The sequence below is a fragment of the Dioszegia hungarica genome (genome assembly GCF_025882075.1).
Source record: "Dioszegia hungarica strain PDD-24b-2 chromosome Unknown MKK02contig_15, whole genome shotgun sequence".
Classification (NCBI taxonomy): domain Eukaryota; kingdom Fungi; phylum Basidiomycota; class Tremellomycetes; order Tremellales; family Bulleribasidiaceae; genus Dioszegia; species Dioszegia hungarica.
The window spans coordinates 91,855-102,921 of NW_026515772.1; the positions used below are offsets into that span (position 1 = coordinate 91,855).

The 11,067-nt window shown below is 57.5% G+C and overlaps 8 protein-coding genes across 8 annotated transcripts; 4 read left to right on the plus strand and 4 right to left on the minus strand.

The window, feature by feature from the left end:
- Positions 1 to 217: 217 nt before the first annotated feature.
- On the plus strand, positions 218 to 2,023 carry MKK02DRAFT_37912 (uncharacterized protein; the record flags this gene model as incomplete). Its single annotated transcript, XM_053089836.1, has 2 exons — positions 218 to 740; positions 786 to 2,023. 2 exons carry the CDS (start codon positions 218 to 220, stop codon positions 2,021 to 2,023), a joined length of 1,761 nt encoding a protein of 586 aa, XP_052944158.1.
- Positions 2,024 to 2,314: 291 nt separating this feature from the next.
- MKK02DRAFT_16800 (uncharacterized protein) lies at positions 2,315 to 3,662 on the minus strand (the record flags this gene model as incomplete). Its single annotated transcript, XM_053085692.1, has 4 exons — positions 2,315 to 2,884; positions 2,933 to 3,001; positions 3,057 to 3,374; positions 3,420 to 3,662. The coding sequence occupies 4 exons, from the start codon at positions 3,660 to 3,662 to the stop codon at positions 2,315 to 2,317; spliced, it is 1,200 nt and encodes a 399-aa protein (XP_052944159.1).
- A 111-nt stretch (positions 3,663 to 3,773) lies between these two features.
- MKK02DRAFT_37914 (putative oxidoreductase) lies at positions 3,774 to 5,397 on the plus strand (the record flags this gene model as incomplete). Its single annotated transcript, XM_053089837.1, has 8 exons — positions 3,774 to 3,917; positions 3,967 to 4,098; positions 4,146 to 4,334; positions 4,381 to 4,422; positions 4,682 to 4,805; positions 4,854 to 5,039; positions 5,091 to 5,215; positions 5,272 to 5,397. The coding sequence occupies 8 exons, from the start codon at positions 3,774 to 3,776 to the stop codon at positions 5,395 to 5,397; spliced, it is 1,068 nt and encodes a 355-aa protein (XP_052944160.1).
- A 72-nt stretch (positions 5,398 to 5,469) lies between these two features.
- On the minus strand, positions 5,470 to 6,326 carry MKK02DRAFT_37915 (uncharacterized protein; the record flags this gene model as incomplete). The annotated part of the gene is made up of 5 exons (XM_053089838.1): positions 5,470 to 5,484; positions 5,541 to 5,816; positions 5,886 to 6,077; positions 6,130 to 6,251; positions 6,302 to 6,326. 5 exons carry the CDS (start codon positions 6,324 to 6,326, stop codon positions 5,470 to 5,472), a joined length of 630 nt encoding a protein of 209 aa, XP_052944161.1.
- Positions 6,327 to 6,711: 385 nt separating this feature from the next.
- Positions 6,712 to 7,271, plus strand: MKK02DRAFT_37916 (uncharacterized protein; the record flags this gene model as incomplete). The annotated part of the gene is made up of 3 exons (XM_053089839.1): positions 6,712 to 6,853; positions 6,900 to 6,961; positions 7,020 to 7,271. 3 exons carry the CDS (start codon positions 6,712 to 6,714, stop codon positions 7,269 to 7,271), a joined length of 456 nt encoding a protein of 151 aa, XP_052944162.1.
- A 283-nt stretch (positions 7,272 to 7,554) lies between these two features.
- On the plus strand, positions 7,555 to 8,379 carry MKK02DRAFT_37917 (uncharacterized protein; the record flags this gene model as incomplete). Its single annotated transcript, XM_053089840.1, has 1 exon — positions 7,555 to 8,379. One exon carries the CDS (start codon positions 7,555 to 7,557, stop codon positions 8,377 to 8,379), a length of 825 nt encoding a protein of 274 aa, XP_052944163.1.
- Positions 8,380 to 8,408: 29 nt separating this feature from the next.
- MKK02DRAFT_37918 (thioesterase-like superfamily-domain-containing protein) lies at positions 8,409 to 9,520 on the minus strand (the record flags this gene model as incomplete). The annotated part of the gene is made up of 3 exons (XM_053089841.1): positions 8,409 to 8,712; positions 8,747 to 9,361; positions 9,405 to 9,520. The coding sequence occupies 3 exons, from the start codon at positions 9,518 to 9,520 to the stop codon at positions 8,409 to 8,411; spliced, it is 1,035 nt and encodes a 344-aa protein (XP_052944164.1).
- Positions 9,521 to 10,039: 519 nt separating this feature from the next.
- On the minus strand, positions 10,040 to 11,008 carry MKK02DRAFT_37919 (putative dihydrodipicolinate synthase DapA; the record flags this gene model as incomplete). The annotated part of the gene is made up of 1 exon (XM_053089842.1): positions 10,040 to 11,008. One exon carries the CDS (start codon positions 11,006 to 11,008, stop codon positions 10,040 to 10,042), a length of 969 nt encoding a protein of 322 aa, XP_052944165.1.
- Between the last annotated feature and the right edge of the window lie 59 nt (positions 11,009 to 11,067).

Here is an 11,067-nt window from a genome sequence, read left to right on the forward strand (position 1 = left end):
ATAGGTAAAAGAGAGAGAGAGATGAGGGAGATGTAGCTGAGTAGAGCAGAGGAGAAGGCGGAGTTTGCCGCCGTCAGGGCCAGACTTTTATCGGTGGGAGCAAATAAAGTCAGATCCGTGCGTCAATTAGATCACGTGCAGATCAGCTTGGTTTCAACTGAAATCTCGCCCTATAGGCTATACTCGCTGCTTGTTCTTTACCTAGGCAAGGGCTGCCATGCCCCCATCTATATTCCAGCAGATAGTACTGCCATACCTCGCACAGCGACCAATAACTACTACAGCCCGTTTCGCACGTTTCTTTTCGTCCAATATCCCGAGGGCGAGAGCTCCGGCAAATACCGACCCCTCCTCTTCCTCCACCTCGGTCACTCATGCCTCTTCATCAAGGCGATGGGACTACGTCCCGCCCATAGAACCGGTCGGGTATAACACGGGTCACGATCCTCCCGAGAGAGGGAGCAGGGCGGGGCCGGGCGCTCGCTTACGCCTGCCCATACCGTATACTCCTCTGCCGAAGCAGGGAGGTTCGGGGGATGTTCTGGCGTTCCTCAAGAGCTTGGAGGAGCTCAAAGGGGCAAGGAAGACGACGCTGTTGATGGCGTTGGAAAAGATTGCGTCCATCCCGGAGGATTTGCTGGACAGGGAAGCGGAAGAAGGAAAGGTTGCTGTGAAGGGGAAGACAGAGATGGGGGAAGGGAGGACAGGAATGAACACAGGCAAGGCACGGAGGGATGAGAGTAAGCTGCTATACTGCTGGCTTGATTACCTAGCTGACTATGTAGACTCGCTTAATCTGGTGGAGATGTCTCAATCGCCCAATTTGGACGTAACCCCTTCATCCTCCGCCGAACCGCCGGTATCCCCGCTTAGCCCTGAGCTTCCAGTGACAGATCCCCAACTCCATCCCGACAAACCCATCTTATCTCCCGATTTTACCCAATATCCACTGGTCATCTACTCCCTGCTACGAACCCGCCTCTATCGTCTGACGGTGTATCACCTCCTCCAGACGCCCGAGTATGCGGTGGATCAGGCGCTCCTGGATCGCGTGGCGGAATACTTGAAGCGGGGCGGTGCGGGAAAGCTGGCGAGTCGGCTAGAGAAGGGATGGGACGGTACTCTCCTACCTAGGGACTCATCGGATGCGGGCGCCTCCGAGGAGGATCGGCCACCCACCCATCCTATCCCATCCGAATCGTCGCTCCGCCACGCCCCCAACGCCTGGCTCATCCCCCGTCGCGCTGCGGCCCGTCCCCTCCCCCCACCCTCCTCCTCCACCCTCTCATCCCTCACTGCCAACTACAATTCCCACCTCACCCGCGCCCTCCTCTCGCCCAAGAAACGCTCTTCCTCTTCTACCCAATCGAACAACCCCCTCTCTCCGCTCAACAACCTACTCACGACGATACAGCCCCTCCAGCGCCCATCGGGAGGGATGCGCCAGCTCCGCCAGCTCCTGAGAAAGATTGAAAGGCTCGAAGCGCATCGCTCTTTCCGGCCCGATTGGGTCACGGCGAATCTGGTCGTCAAGTGCTGGATGAGCTGTTTGATGGCGGGTGGGCAAGGGTGGAGGGCGGGCTCGAAGAGGAAAGGAGGGGAAGGGGAGGAGGCGGAGATTGATAAGCGCATGGAGTTGAGGGGGCTGTTTGCGTTTGTCAAGGTGCTGTTTGAGCGGAGGCTCGAGGAGCAGCTGGCACTGGGACCGACCTCAGAGGGGACGAGCGATCCGGCAATTGCAGAGGAAGGGACGAGCCCCGCTACTGCGCCGCCGTCTACCACGGCGACCACTCCGGCCCTACCTGGCCCCGCTTCGTACCCCTACCGACACACACTCTCCTACACAAAGCATGTCCGCCCCTTTGCAAACGACCTCTTGCGGGCCCTTCGCCAGATTGGTGATCGGGACGGGTATCACCAGGTCATAGGATGGCAGCGAGAAATGCGCGAGCGGATGGAGCCGGTCTATGCCGAGTGGAAGGCGGGAAGTAGGAGTCATAAGGGGCGCAATGGTCCATCTTGAGCGGGAGAATGGGAATGACAGACATGTAGAGGGCGAAGCAGAAGCGGACGAGCTTGTTGTAGCTATATCTAGAGGTTGCATATCTGTATTGGTCTCATCACGTTCTGTCTATGGCGAGTGGAAGGCGGAAAGACGGAATGGCAAGGGGCTTGGTGGTTGATCGTGACGGACAGGATGTGGGGCTGACAGACATGTAGAGGTCGAAGCAGACGCGGGCGACCTTGTTGTAGCTATATCTAGGGGTTGCATATCTGTATCGGCCTTATGACAGTAATTTTGGCAGGATCCCGCTCATACAGGAGGTAGGGAAACTGGTCTAATCCCCACCTCCCCCTCTATCCACCAATTATCCGCTTCCCATCCTACTCCTCGTATCTTGATCCACCTAGTATCGCTACTGAGCGGTTCACTGGCCGACTCATCCTCGGTTTCTCCTGACTCTCCCTCCGTCGACCCTAACACGCGATACCCGTCCTCCTTCGCCGCAGACACGACCAGGTCCCGCAGCTCCCCCTGGACGAACAGGTGATAATACCGATGCAGCACCTGCGGCTCCGGTGCCGGCACTTGTACTGGCTCATCCGACTGGGCGGCTCCCGATGACTCGCCTGTACTTGGCGTTCTTGGGGCTTTCGGTGGTTGCAGCACCCACGGGACGAGGACGTCCTGGACTTTCGCAGGCTCCTGCTCGCCGGTACCGGCTGACTCGCGAGCTGCTGTTTCTGCAGTAAGAGGAACAGGAGGACCAGTTGTAGCGCCCATCCGCCGTTTGGAGCCTGAGCTCTGCTCGTATGCCCAGACGTAGATCATGAACCGGGCGTAGGGGGGTTTGGGGGCGTGAACCAGGGGCTGGAGTAAGACCTGGGGCTATCAGCGAGTATGAGAATGTCGTGAAAGCCGCAGACTCACTTGGACTGCGCGACGCCGTCGGAGGGGAGTAGAAAGGTGATGTATGGCCGCAATGGAGATGGCAAAGTCCTGACCATTAGCTTTGCCCCTGACTGTACATATCGATCCCTGGCTGAGGACTCACAAAGACCCCTCGCCTCCATCCCTCGCAGGTCAGATCTCCCCTGACGCACTCCCCAGAACCATCAGACCCAGCTACCTCATACGCTGCCACATCCCCCTCAACTTCCCTCCCCTTCCCCTTCCCCTTCCCCTTCCCCAGCCCGAAACCAGGCTGTCTCCTTGCGTCTCCCAGCAGCCCCAGACTTCTATCCATCACGACCAGACCGACCCCCGCTTCTCGGGCAGTGGGCACATATTTCCCATTCCCGCCTCCCGAGTCGAGACCGACCGAATTGGGCGGTAGTGAGTGGAGGAAAGTCGAGATGAGCGGCCACGGCTTCTGTGTCAGCTTGAGGTCCCCTTGACATGCTGGAGTCAGACGGACCTTATGTCTAGTCTGCGAGAAGTGCGGTGCAATCGCCTCGTACACCTCATGCACCGCTGTCTGCTCGTCCTCCCCCGGATTCGAGGTGGGTCGGTATGGAATGGGCTCGGGCTTAGGTTTGGGCGGTGCCTTCGCCTTGACCGGCCGTGGAAGCTTCGGCTCTCGGTTCTGCCTCTCGGAACCTTTGACAGCGGTCTGAGACCCTTCGGCTGGTGATGATTCGGTAGAAAGATCAGTAGTCATCAGTGCAAGTGAAAGAGGTGGAGACTGTAGGAGTTGCGAAATCTTGAAACCGACTTTTGGTTTTAGCTTTCGTCCTGTCCTTTGGCTGCCCTTGCTCATCTACGCTTCACCATGTCAGTCTTCGTCTCTACATTACAGCGTCTCCAGCCTGGTCGAGCAGTAGCTGCCTTCATCGCCCTCGCTTCCCTCGCTGCGACACACGCATTCTTCGTCGAGATGGGCATCTTCCGCAAAAGCCTCGATGTCAAGGGCAAGGTCCGTCGTTTGCTCCACGAACTGCAACTCGTGCTGACCTGACTTGCAGCACTGCTACATTACAGGCGGAAGCTCAGGTCTTGGTCATGCACTCGCTCTGGAGCTCGTCAAGCGCGGAGCGCACGTCACTATCATCGCGAGAGGTCAAGCACGGCTCGACGCAGTAAAGGCGGAGCTCGAGGTGGGTTAATGTTTACATCAACATTCGAGCTGGGGCTGACTGTGCAGACCCACAAGGGGCCATCACAGATCATCCAGGCCATATCGGCGGATCTCACGTCTCCTACGTCATCTAGCGATGCCCTGGAACAGGCTGTGAAGGCGCACGGCGGGAAATGCCCGGAACATATCTACCTCTGTGCGGGCCACAGTCTGCCTCAGTTCTTCATCGATGCGTCGCCGGAGGAGCTCAAGTCTGTACGTCACGTCTTCTTGACACATCGGACCTCGCTGACGTCTGTAGGGACTGGATGAGACATACTGGGTGTCGGCCTACACCGCTCATGTAAGTACACTTGACAACATCGGGGAAGCAGCAGGAGATGAGCGTGACCTGGCCTCTAGTTGAGGGTCAAGCAGAAGGTGGGCGGACAATGTGAATGTAGGGAACGTGTGGCCAATCAGGATGAAGCTGGACTCTGCCTCGATCCGTGGGAAGGGAGTGTACAGGCGGAGACAGTCGCGCAAGACGTGTTGGCGGTGTTCATTTTGGGCGGGTGGGAGCGGGAGCGCAGGCGCTGGCGGAGAAGCAGCTGATGGTTCAGGCGGCAACTAAGATGATGGTCTCCCAACGCGTGCACGGCAAAATCGTCTTCGTCTCGTCCTTTGTCGGGTACATCAGCTTCCCCGGCTACTCTCCATATGCCCCGGGAAAGTACGCCCTAAGAGGTACATTCTTCGCTGTCATCGACCACAGCACCCAGCTGACAAACCCAGCACTAGCCGATACGCTGCGTACGGAACTGGTCCCTCACAATATCTCGGTCCATATCTTCATGCCCGCCAGTATCCGATCCGAGGGCTGGGAGAATGAAGAACTGCGGAAGCCGAGAATCACCAAGCAGATTGAAGAGGGGGATGAGGTGTTGCCTGCTGGGGATGTCGCTGAGAGTCTCATCATTGGTTAGTCGAGTCCTAGCGTCTGCGGAATAGGCAAAGGCTGATGAGGTACAGGCATAGAGAAGGGATACTACCAGATAACGAATGTGTTGGTCACCGACCTGATGCGCGTCTTGTCAAAGGGGAACGCGCCGTACAATAACATCTTTATGGACATGATCTACCTTATTATCGCCTTGGTGAGTCTGACTGCCACTTGCAGTGTAAAATGTGAAGAACCGAGCTGACGGAGCAGGTTGGTGTACCCATTTGGAGCAAGTACGTGGATTACCTCGTCAAGAAGGACGCGCCGGAGGTACGGAAGGAGTTGAAAGAGCGGGGATTCTACGCCGATCCAGCTGCAGCATCGACGCCAAAGTGAGCAGGTCTTTGTATGGATGGATGGTTATACATGTTTGTACATCCTGTGCCATCTGCTCCCCCTCTTTCCTCTTCAAGCGCATAGGGTCTACAAGCTGTTCTCAGCGAAGGCAAGAGCAGATGTGACCTGGTCTCTTGTCGGACCCAAGGGCACGTCGCGACGCCGTACCGTATATCGACGTTGTTGAGCGTTGAGCGATGTCTGCCTGGTCCAGGGGACTCTTGGCGGGTCATGTCCAGCTCATCCGCCGACGCCACATCCTCCATCTCGCTCATGTATCCCCAGACATTCCCTGTCGCAGCTCCACTCTGCACACCTTGGACACCGATACGCGCCGGTATAGCCGCAGGACGAGCAGAGTTTGCGGGGCGGGGTGGATGGTATGGGCGCGACGGCAGTAAGGTACGGCGGTATTGGGTCTCCGGGCAGAATGATCAGCTTTGGGCTCTTACGATGCCGACGTGGGACGACCGAGGCCTGAAGCTTACCAGCTCTTCCAACCAGTCCTTCAGGCTCTTCTTGGCATACAAGATCTTCCTGACATTCCCAGATTGCTTCTTCTTCCCCTTATCCACAGCGAGCGGTACCACCACTCCACCGAAGCCTATCTCGGCCCCAGCTTTGGCTTTCGAATCAGATGGGACGAAAGACGAAGCGGGGATGTCGGTCGGGTTGGTCCGCTGCCCCGTCAGCTATAGATCCTCCCAAAGGGCAGGATTGCCCTTGACCGACCTCGAGATCTTCGAGTCGACGATTTAGACGCCTCGCTTGAAAGTCCGTTATGGCATCATGCTGCCGTGCTGTCTGAGCTGGAGTCGTATTGCTCGCTGAAGGTGCAGGTCCGGAACGAGTCGCTTGCAAGTCAGCTTGACTCCTCTACACCTCCTTGACCTGCGGCACGCACGCTGTTTCCGCGCTGCTGGTGCCATTCTCAGCGGATCTGTACAGAGATCTTTTGGCCTCTTAGGGCTGGATCTCGTGGATCGGCTCGGGTGAGGACGAAGTACAGAGCTGAAAGACCAGCTGAACAGCTTGAACGTGCACAAAATCCAAAATACGACGCACGGATCAGTTTCTTTGAGGATGCCGGCATTATTCGGTCATCTCCGTCCAGCTCCGTCCGCCGAGATCGTCAGCTTGTCTTCTCTTCCGCTGCCTTTTGTGCTTCACATTCGCCTCACCACTGCGACACAGCTTATGCCTACTGTCCTCTCCCCAGCTCAGAGCAGACACATCATAAAAAGACTCACGGGCTGCCTGTATCGCTCCCAACTCCCAGCGACTCCATCGACCGTCATTCGCAGTTTCGCCACGATGACCGGCTCTGACACCGATGCGATCGTCAAGCAGCTGTTTGACAGGCCCTTGCCGCCTCTGGAGCCGGGTACAACTGTGTATGATAAGAGTCTGGTGGATCGGATAGCGAAGCTCCCAGAGCATATGTTTGTCGTTGCTTGTGAGTAGAATAAGACGAGTGTATGCGCACGCACTGCTGATCCCAGCGCTTCATCTGGCCAACGACGACATACATCGCGCACACCTGATTGCGCAGGACAATGAAGGGGTTAGTCATCGTGCGACGACATACCCTCCATCCGTGGTCCAGAGCTGATCTAAGTTAGGACGCAACAGGCAACCTCCTCCACGCCACTCTACATCGCCGAGAAGCCGACTACTGGAACTCGAAATACTGGTTCTCGCGTGTCGGATCTCATCCTACCATACCGTCTTTGAGCGATGCCAAGGCGTTTGTGGACGCATGCGAGGCAGTTCAGAAGGAGGGGGACGGGGACAAGGAGAAGCAGCGGCTGAGGGAGAAGCAATGGGAGGAGCTGAAGGGTTTGGTGAACTGGACAAGGGAGAACTGCAAGTAGATCATGCTCTACATACTGGCCCACCTCGCCGTGGCCAATACTATGTCTTGGGTCACTAGACACGAGGTCTGAAACAAGGTGAAACGACAGCTGTGGCGTAGAAGAGGTATGAAGATTGCTCCCGGCCCGCACCTCCCCTACAGTAGCTTCTGAACTTTGCAACCCGGGGACCCTCCTTTCGACCAACTGTTCACATCTGAGAAGCATCTAGCGAGTGATCCAATCTTCATCCAGCGATAGACATCGACCACACCAGTGCCGCTCATCAGGACAATCCAGCGAGATGGCCTCTCCATCGCTTTTCCCCACGTTTCAACGGCTCTCTCCTATTATATACCTCTACACTCCCACCAGGTCCCCCAACCCAGACCCTGCGTCGCCCGACCTCATCATCCTCGCGACATGGATGGGCGCCCCTCCCAAACTCATCAACCTCTACGTCACATCATACAAGCAGCTCCTCCCCACCTCGCGCATCCTCCTCCTCACGTCCAAGATGTCGGATATCTTCGTCACTCCCACGTCTACCTACCAGTCCTTCCTCCTCCCCGCGCTTCCCCTCCTGCAAGCCACCACCGGTAAGATCGTCGGTGCTGTCTACTCCAACGGCGGTGCGTTCGGCCTCACCAACCTCGCCAGATTGTACGCGGCGCATACGGGTCGCCCCTTACCGCTCGATGGACTCCTGCTCGACTCTGCACCAGGATCGGCCGCGGACCTCGTCTCCGGCCAGCGAGCTATACTGGCTTCCATCCCTCCCTTCCTCCGTCGCGCTCCCGCTCGCGTGTTCGTCATCTTCACCATCCAGCTCTTCTTCGTCCTCTATCGGATCATGCTGCGATGGACGGGACGGGTGGATCCGATCACATCTATCCGGGCGGATTTGCTGGATGGTCGCTTACTACGGAGGGGAGGGATGAGGGCGTACATTTTCAGCGAGGAGGATGTGATGGTGCCAGCAGGGGCGGTGGTGCAACACGCGCAAGAGAGTGAGAGGGCAGGATGGACGGTGAGGCGGGAATTGTGGAAGGGGAGTGGGCATGTTGCGCATGCTAGGGCGGATAAGGAGCGGTACTGGGCGGTGGTGAGGAACACCCTGGGTAGCTAGAAAGAAATCCAGATGACTAAATCTACAGACTACAGCCTGGCTTTTCCCTCCATCTGCACAGATTGCCCCTCCGGTCCCCGCAAGATACTGACTTGGCTCATCCTTGCAATCTCCACGCCAGCCTCGGTAAACATCCTTCCTACACTGAAAGTGCGCCCCTCAGCCGCGTGCTGCGTGTATTGTTCGTGCAGCATCCAGTCCTGCTCGATCGCAGCGGGCGGTGGGGTAAAGAAGCGAAGGGAAAAGTCAAGTGATGCGACGGCGCGGGCGATGGTGAGGGGAATCTTCGAGAGGGAGAGGGGGAGGAAAGAGAGGGTAGTATCCATGATCCAGCTGGACATCAGCCGTGAAGAGTAGGCAGACTCACGCTAACGCGGCACATCGCTCGTCGTAGCTCGACAGTTCCCCTCTCGCCCTTATCCAATTACAAGCTGTCCGCCTCGTGATCTCCATATTATCCTGAGCCGTCTTGACCTTGACAAAGCCCAAGCTGGTCTGCGCGCCAGACGAAGAGATGACCGGCCGGTATTCAAACATCCTGAGCGGAAGCTCAAACTGCTTCTTGAACACCGGGTAAACCTTGGGGTCCCAAGGCAGCGAGTCGAGGACCTCTTCTATTGGCTTTGAGGTGGATGGGGAGGCGTAAGAGCCAGGATGAAGAGGTGGTCGGGAGTACGTGAGGAAGGCCGGCTCGGGGCGGTGAAAGTCGAGCAGGCAAATAAGGACTTTGCGCGCTGCGGGTGCCGAGGAGGAGCCGGCTTTAGGCGGGATGACCTGGCTGGCAGTGACCAGACGAGTGACCATACTTCTTGTGGTACGGATCTCCTGGACGGTGAAGGTGGTGGGCACATCTGTGGATGCGGGACCGAGGTACGAGCCCTGGACCGAGAAGAGGTGGAAGTCGGGGCCGGACGAGCTACTGGGTGGGGGCAGCGTGTGGAAGGCGGCAGTGACGGCTTGAGACAATGCAAGTCCGCCAAAGCTGACGAATCAGCTTAGATTCCTTGTGGACCGATCGGACGTACGCTATGGGCTGCGAATTTCCAGCCCGGGCTCGCTCAAAGAAGGGAGGAGCGGTGAAACTCCCAGGTAATCCAGCTATTGGCGTGACGGCGATGCTCTCTTTAAGCGTTTCTGCCATTCTGGTAGACAGCGGTGATGTTAGAAGGACGGTAGGCTTTATGATCTGTCTCTCTTTTGAGTATGGTTGGTGCAAGCTGGCGTGGACGACCGGCTATCATGCTGCGCCGGACGGTTAAAATCGCCCGATCGGGAGTTTTTATGTCAAACTCGATCTCCTCATTCCTCATATGTGTTACATCAGACTGATGAGGTCATTCTCGGTCCCGTTCGGCTCACCGCTCAAGAGATCGGATCCCTCTTGCCCGACAAGGGGCCATGATGCCTGGTCGAGAAGGTGATTGAGAGCTAGAAAGGTGTACATGTTAAAGTCTACAATGAGGCAAGAGCAGGCAAGAGCAAAATCTACCGAATCTAGTTACAGGCTAGTTACCCAGCGAGTCTACCTAGCCCTCTCCCTGTGCCCACTCTGCTATCCCTGCGCATAATCCCCTCTCTTACACCCCCATCGCCTCCCAGATGGTACCTTCATCTACCGCCACAATAGCTCCCCATCTACCATCCCTTCATCCCGCATTCCCTACACCACCCCTGCCGCCTGCATCGCCGCGTGTACATCATCATGAGCGCCTTTGGGAAGGGGGAGAAGGGGACCTCGGACGGTAGCGTGTGAGAGAATACCGCGGGAGATGAGGCCGTGCTTGAGCGCGATAGTTCCCTCCATGTGGCTCGGACGGTGGTAGACGACCTTGGTGAGGGGCATGAGGCGGTTGTGGACCTCGTACGCCTTGTCCACGTCCTTGGCCAGGCATGCGTCGAGGAGCTCCTGCATAGCCTCGGGGACGATCTGACCGTAACCGACGAGGTAGCCGTCGCAGGTCCAGGAGGTGTGGATGAGGTACTCGTCGTGACAAGTGAGGATGGGTTTGCCGGGGCACCGCTTGCGAAGGATGGGGACCTCCGTGTCCCAGCGGGTCATGTCACGGACGCCGTTCTTGAGCGCAAAGACGTAAGGCTGAGAGAGGATGTCGAGCTGGGTCTGGAGGTCGAGGGTGGCTTTGGTGGCCTGGGGATATTGGAAGAGGATGAGGGGGAGGTGAGAGGCGTTCCAGATGTCCTGGTACCGCTGCTGGGGGGCGCCCTTCTGATAGCCGAATCGGAGCCAGCCGTGGGAGGGGTAGACGAGACCCGCTGAAGCCCCTGCATCTTTCGCCGCCTTCGCCTCGATCCCCGCCACATAGCTCCCCTCCGAGGTGATGCCCGCAATGATGGGAATCCGCCCCTCTACCGCCTTGACAAACGCCTTGATCAACTGCACCTTCTCCTCTTGCGTGAGCGCCGTTCCCTCGCCGGCGTGACCGAGGACGAGGATGGACTTCATATTGGGGACGCCGAGGAAGAACTTGCCGATCCGGTCGATGGCATCAAAGTCGATGGCGCCTTCGGGAGTGAAGGGGGTGACGGCGGCGGGGGACACACCGCGGAGGTCAAAGCCGATTTCGCCATGGCCATTGGTGCCATTCGAGCCGTTCAGACCGTTGATAGCCATTGTGATTGTGTGTATAAGTAGGCAGGGATGTGTGGGCAGTGGTTATAGGCTCAAGGGCG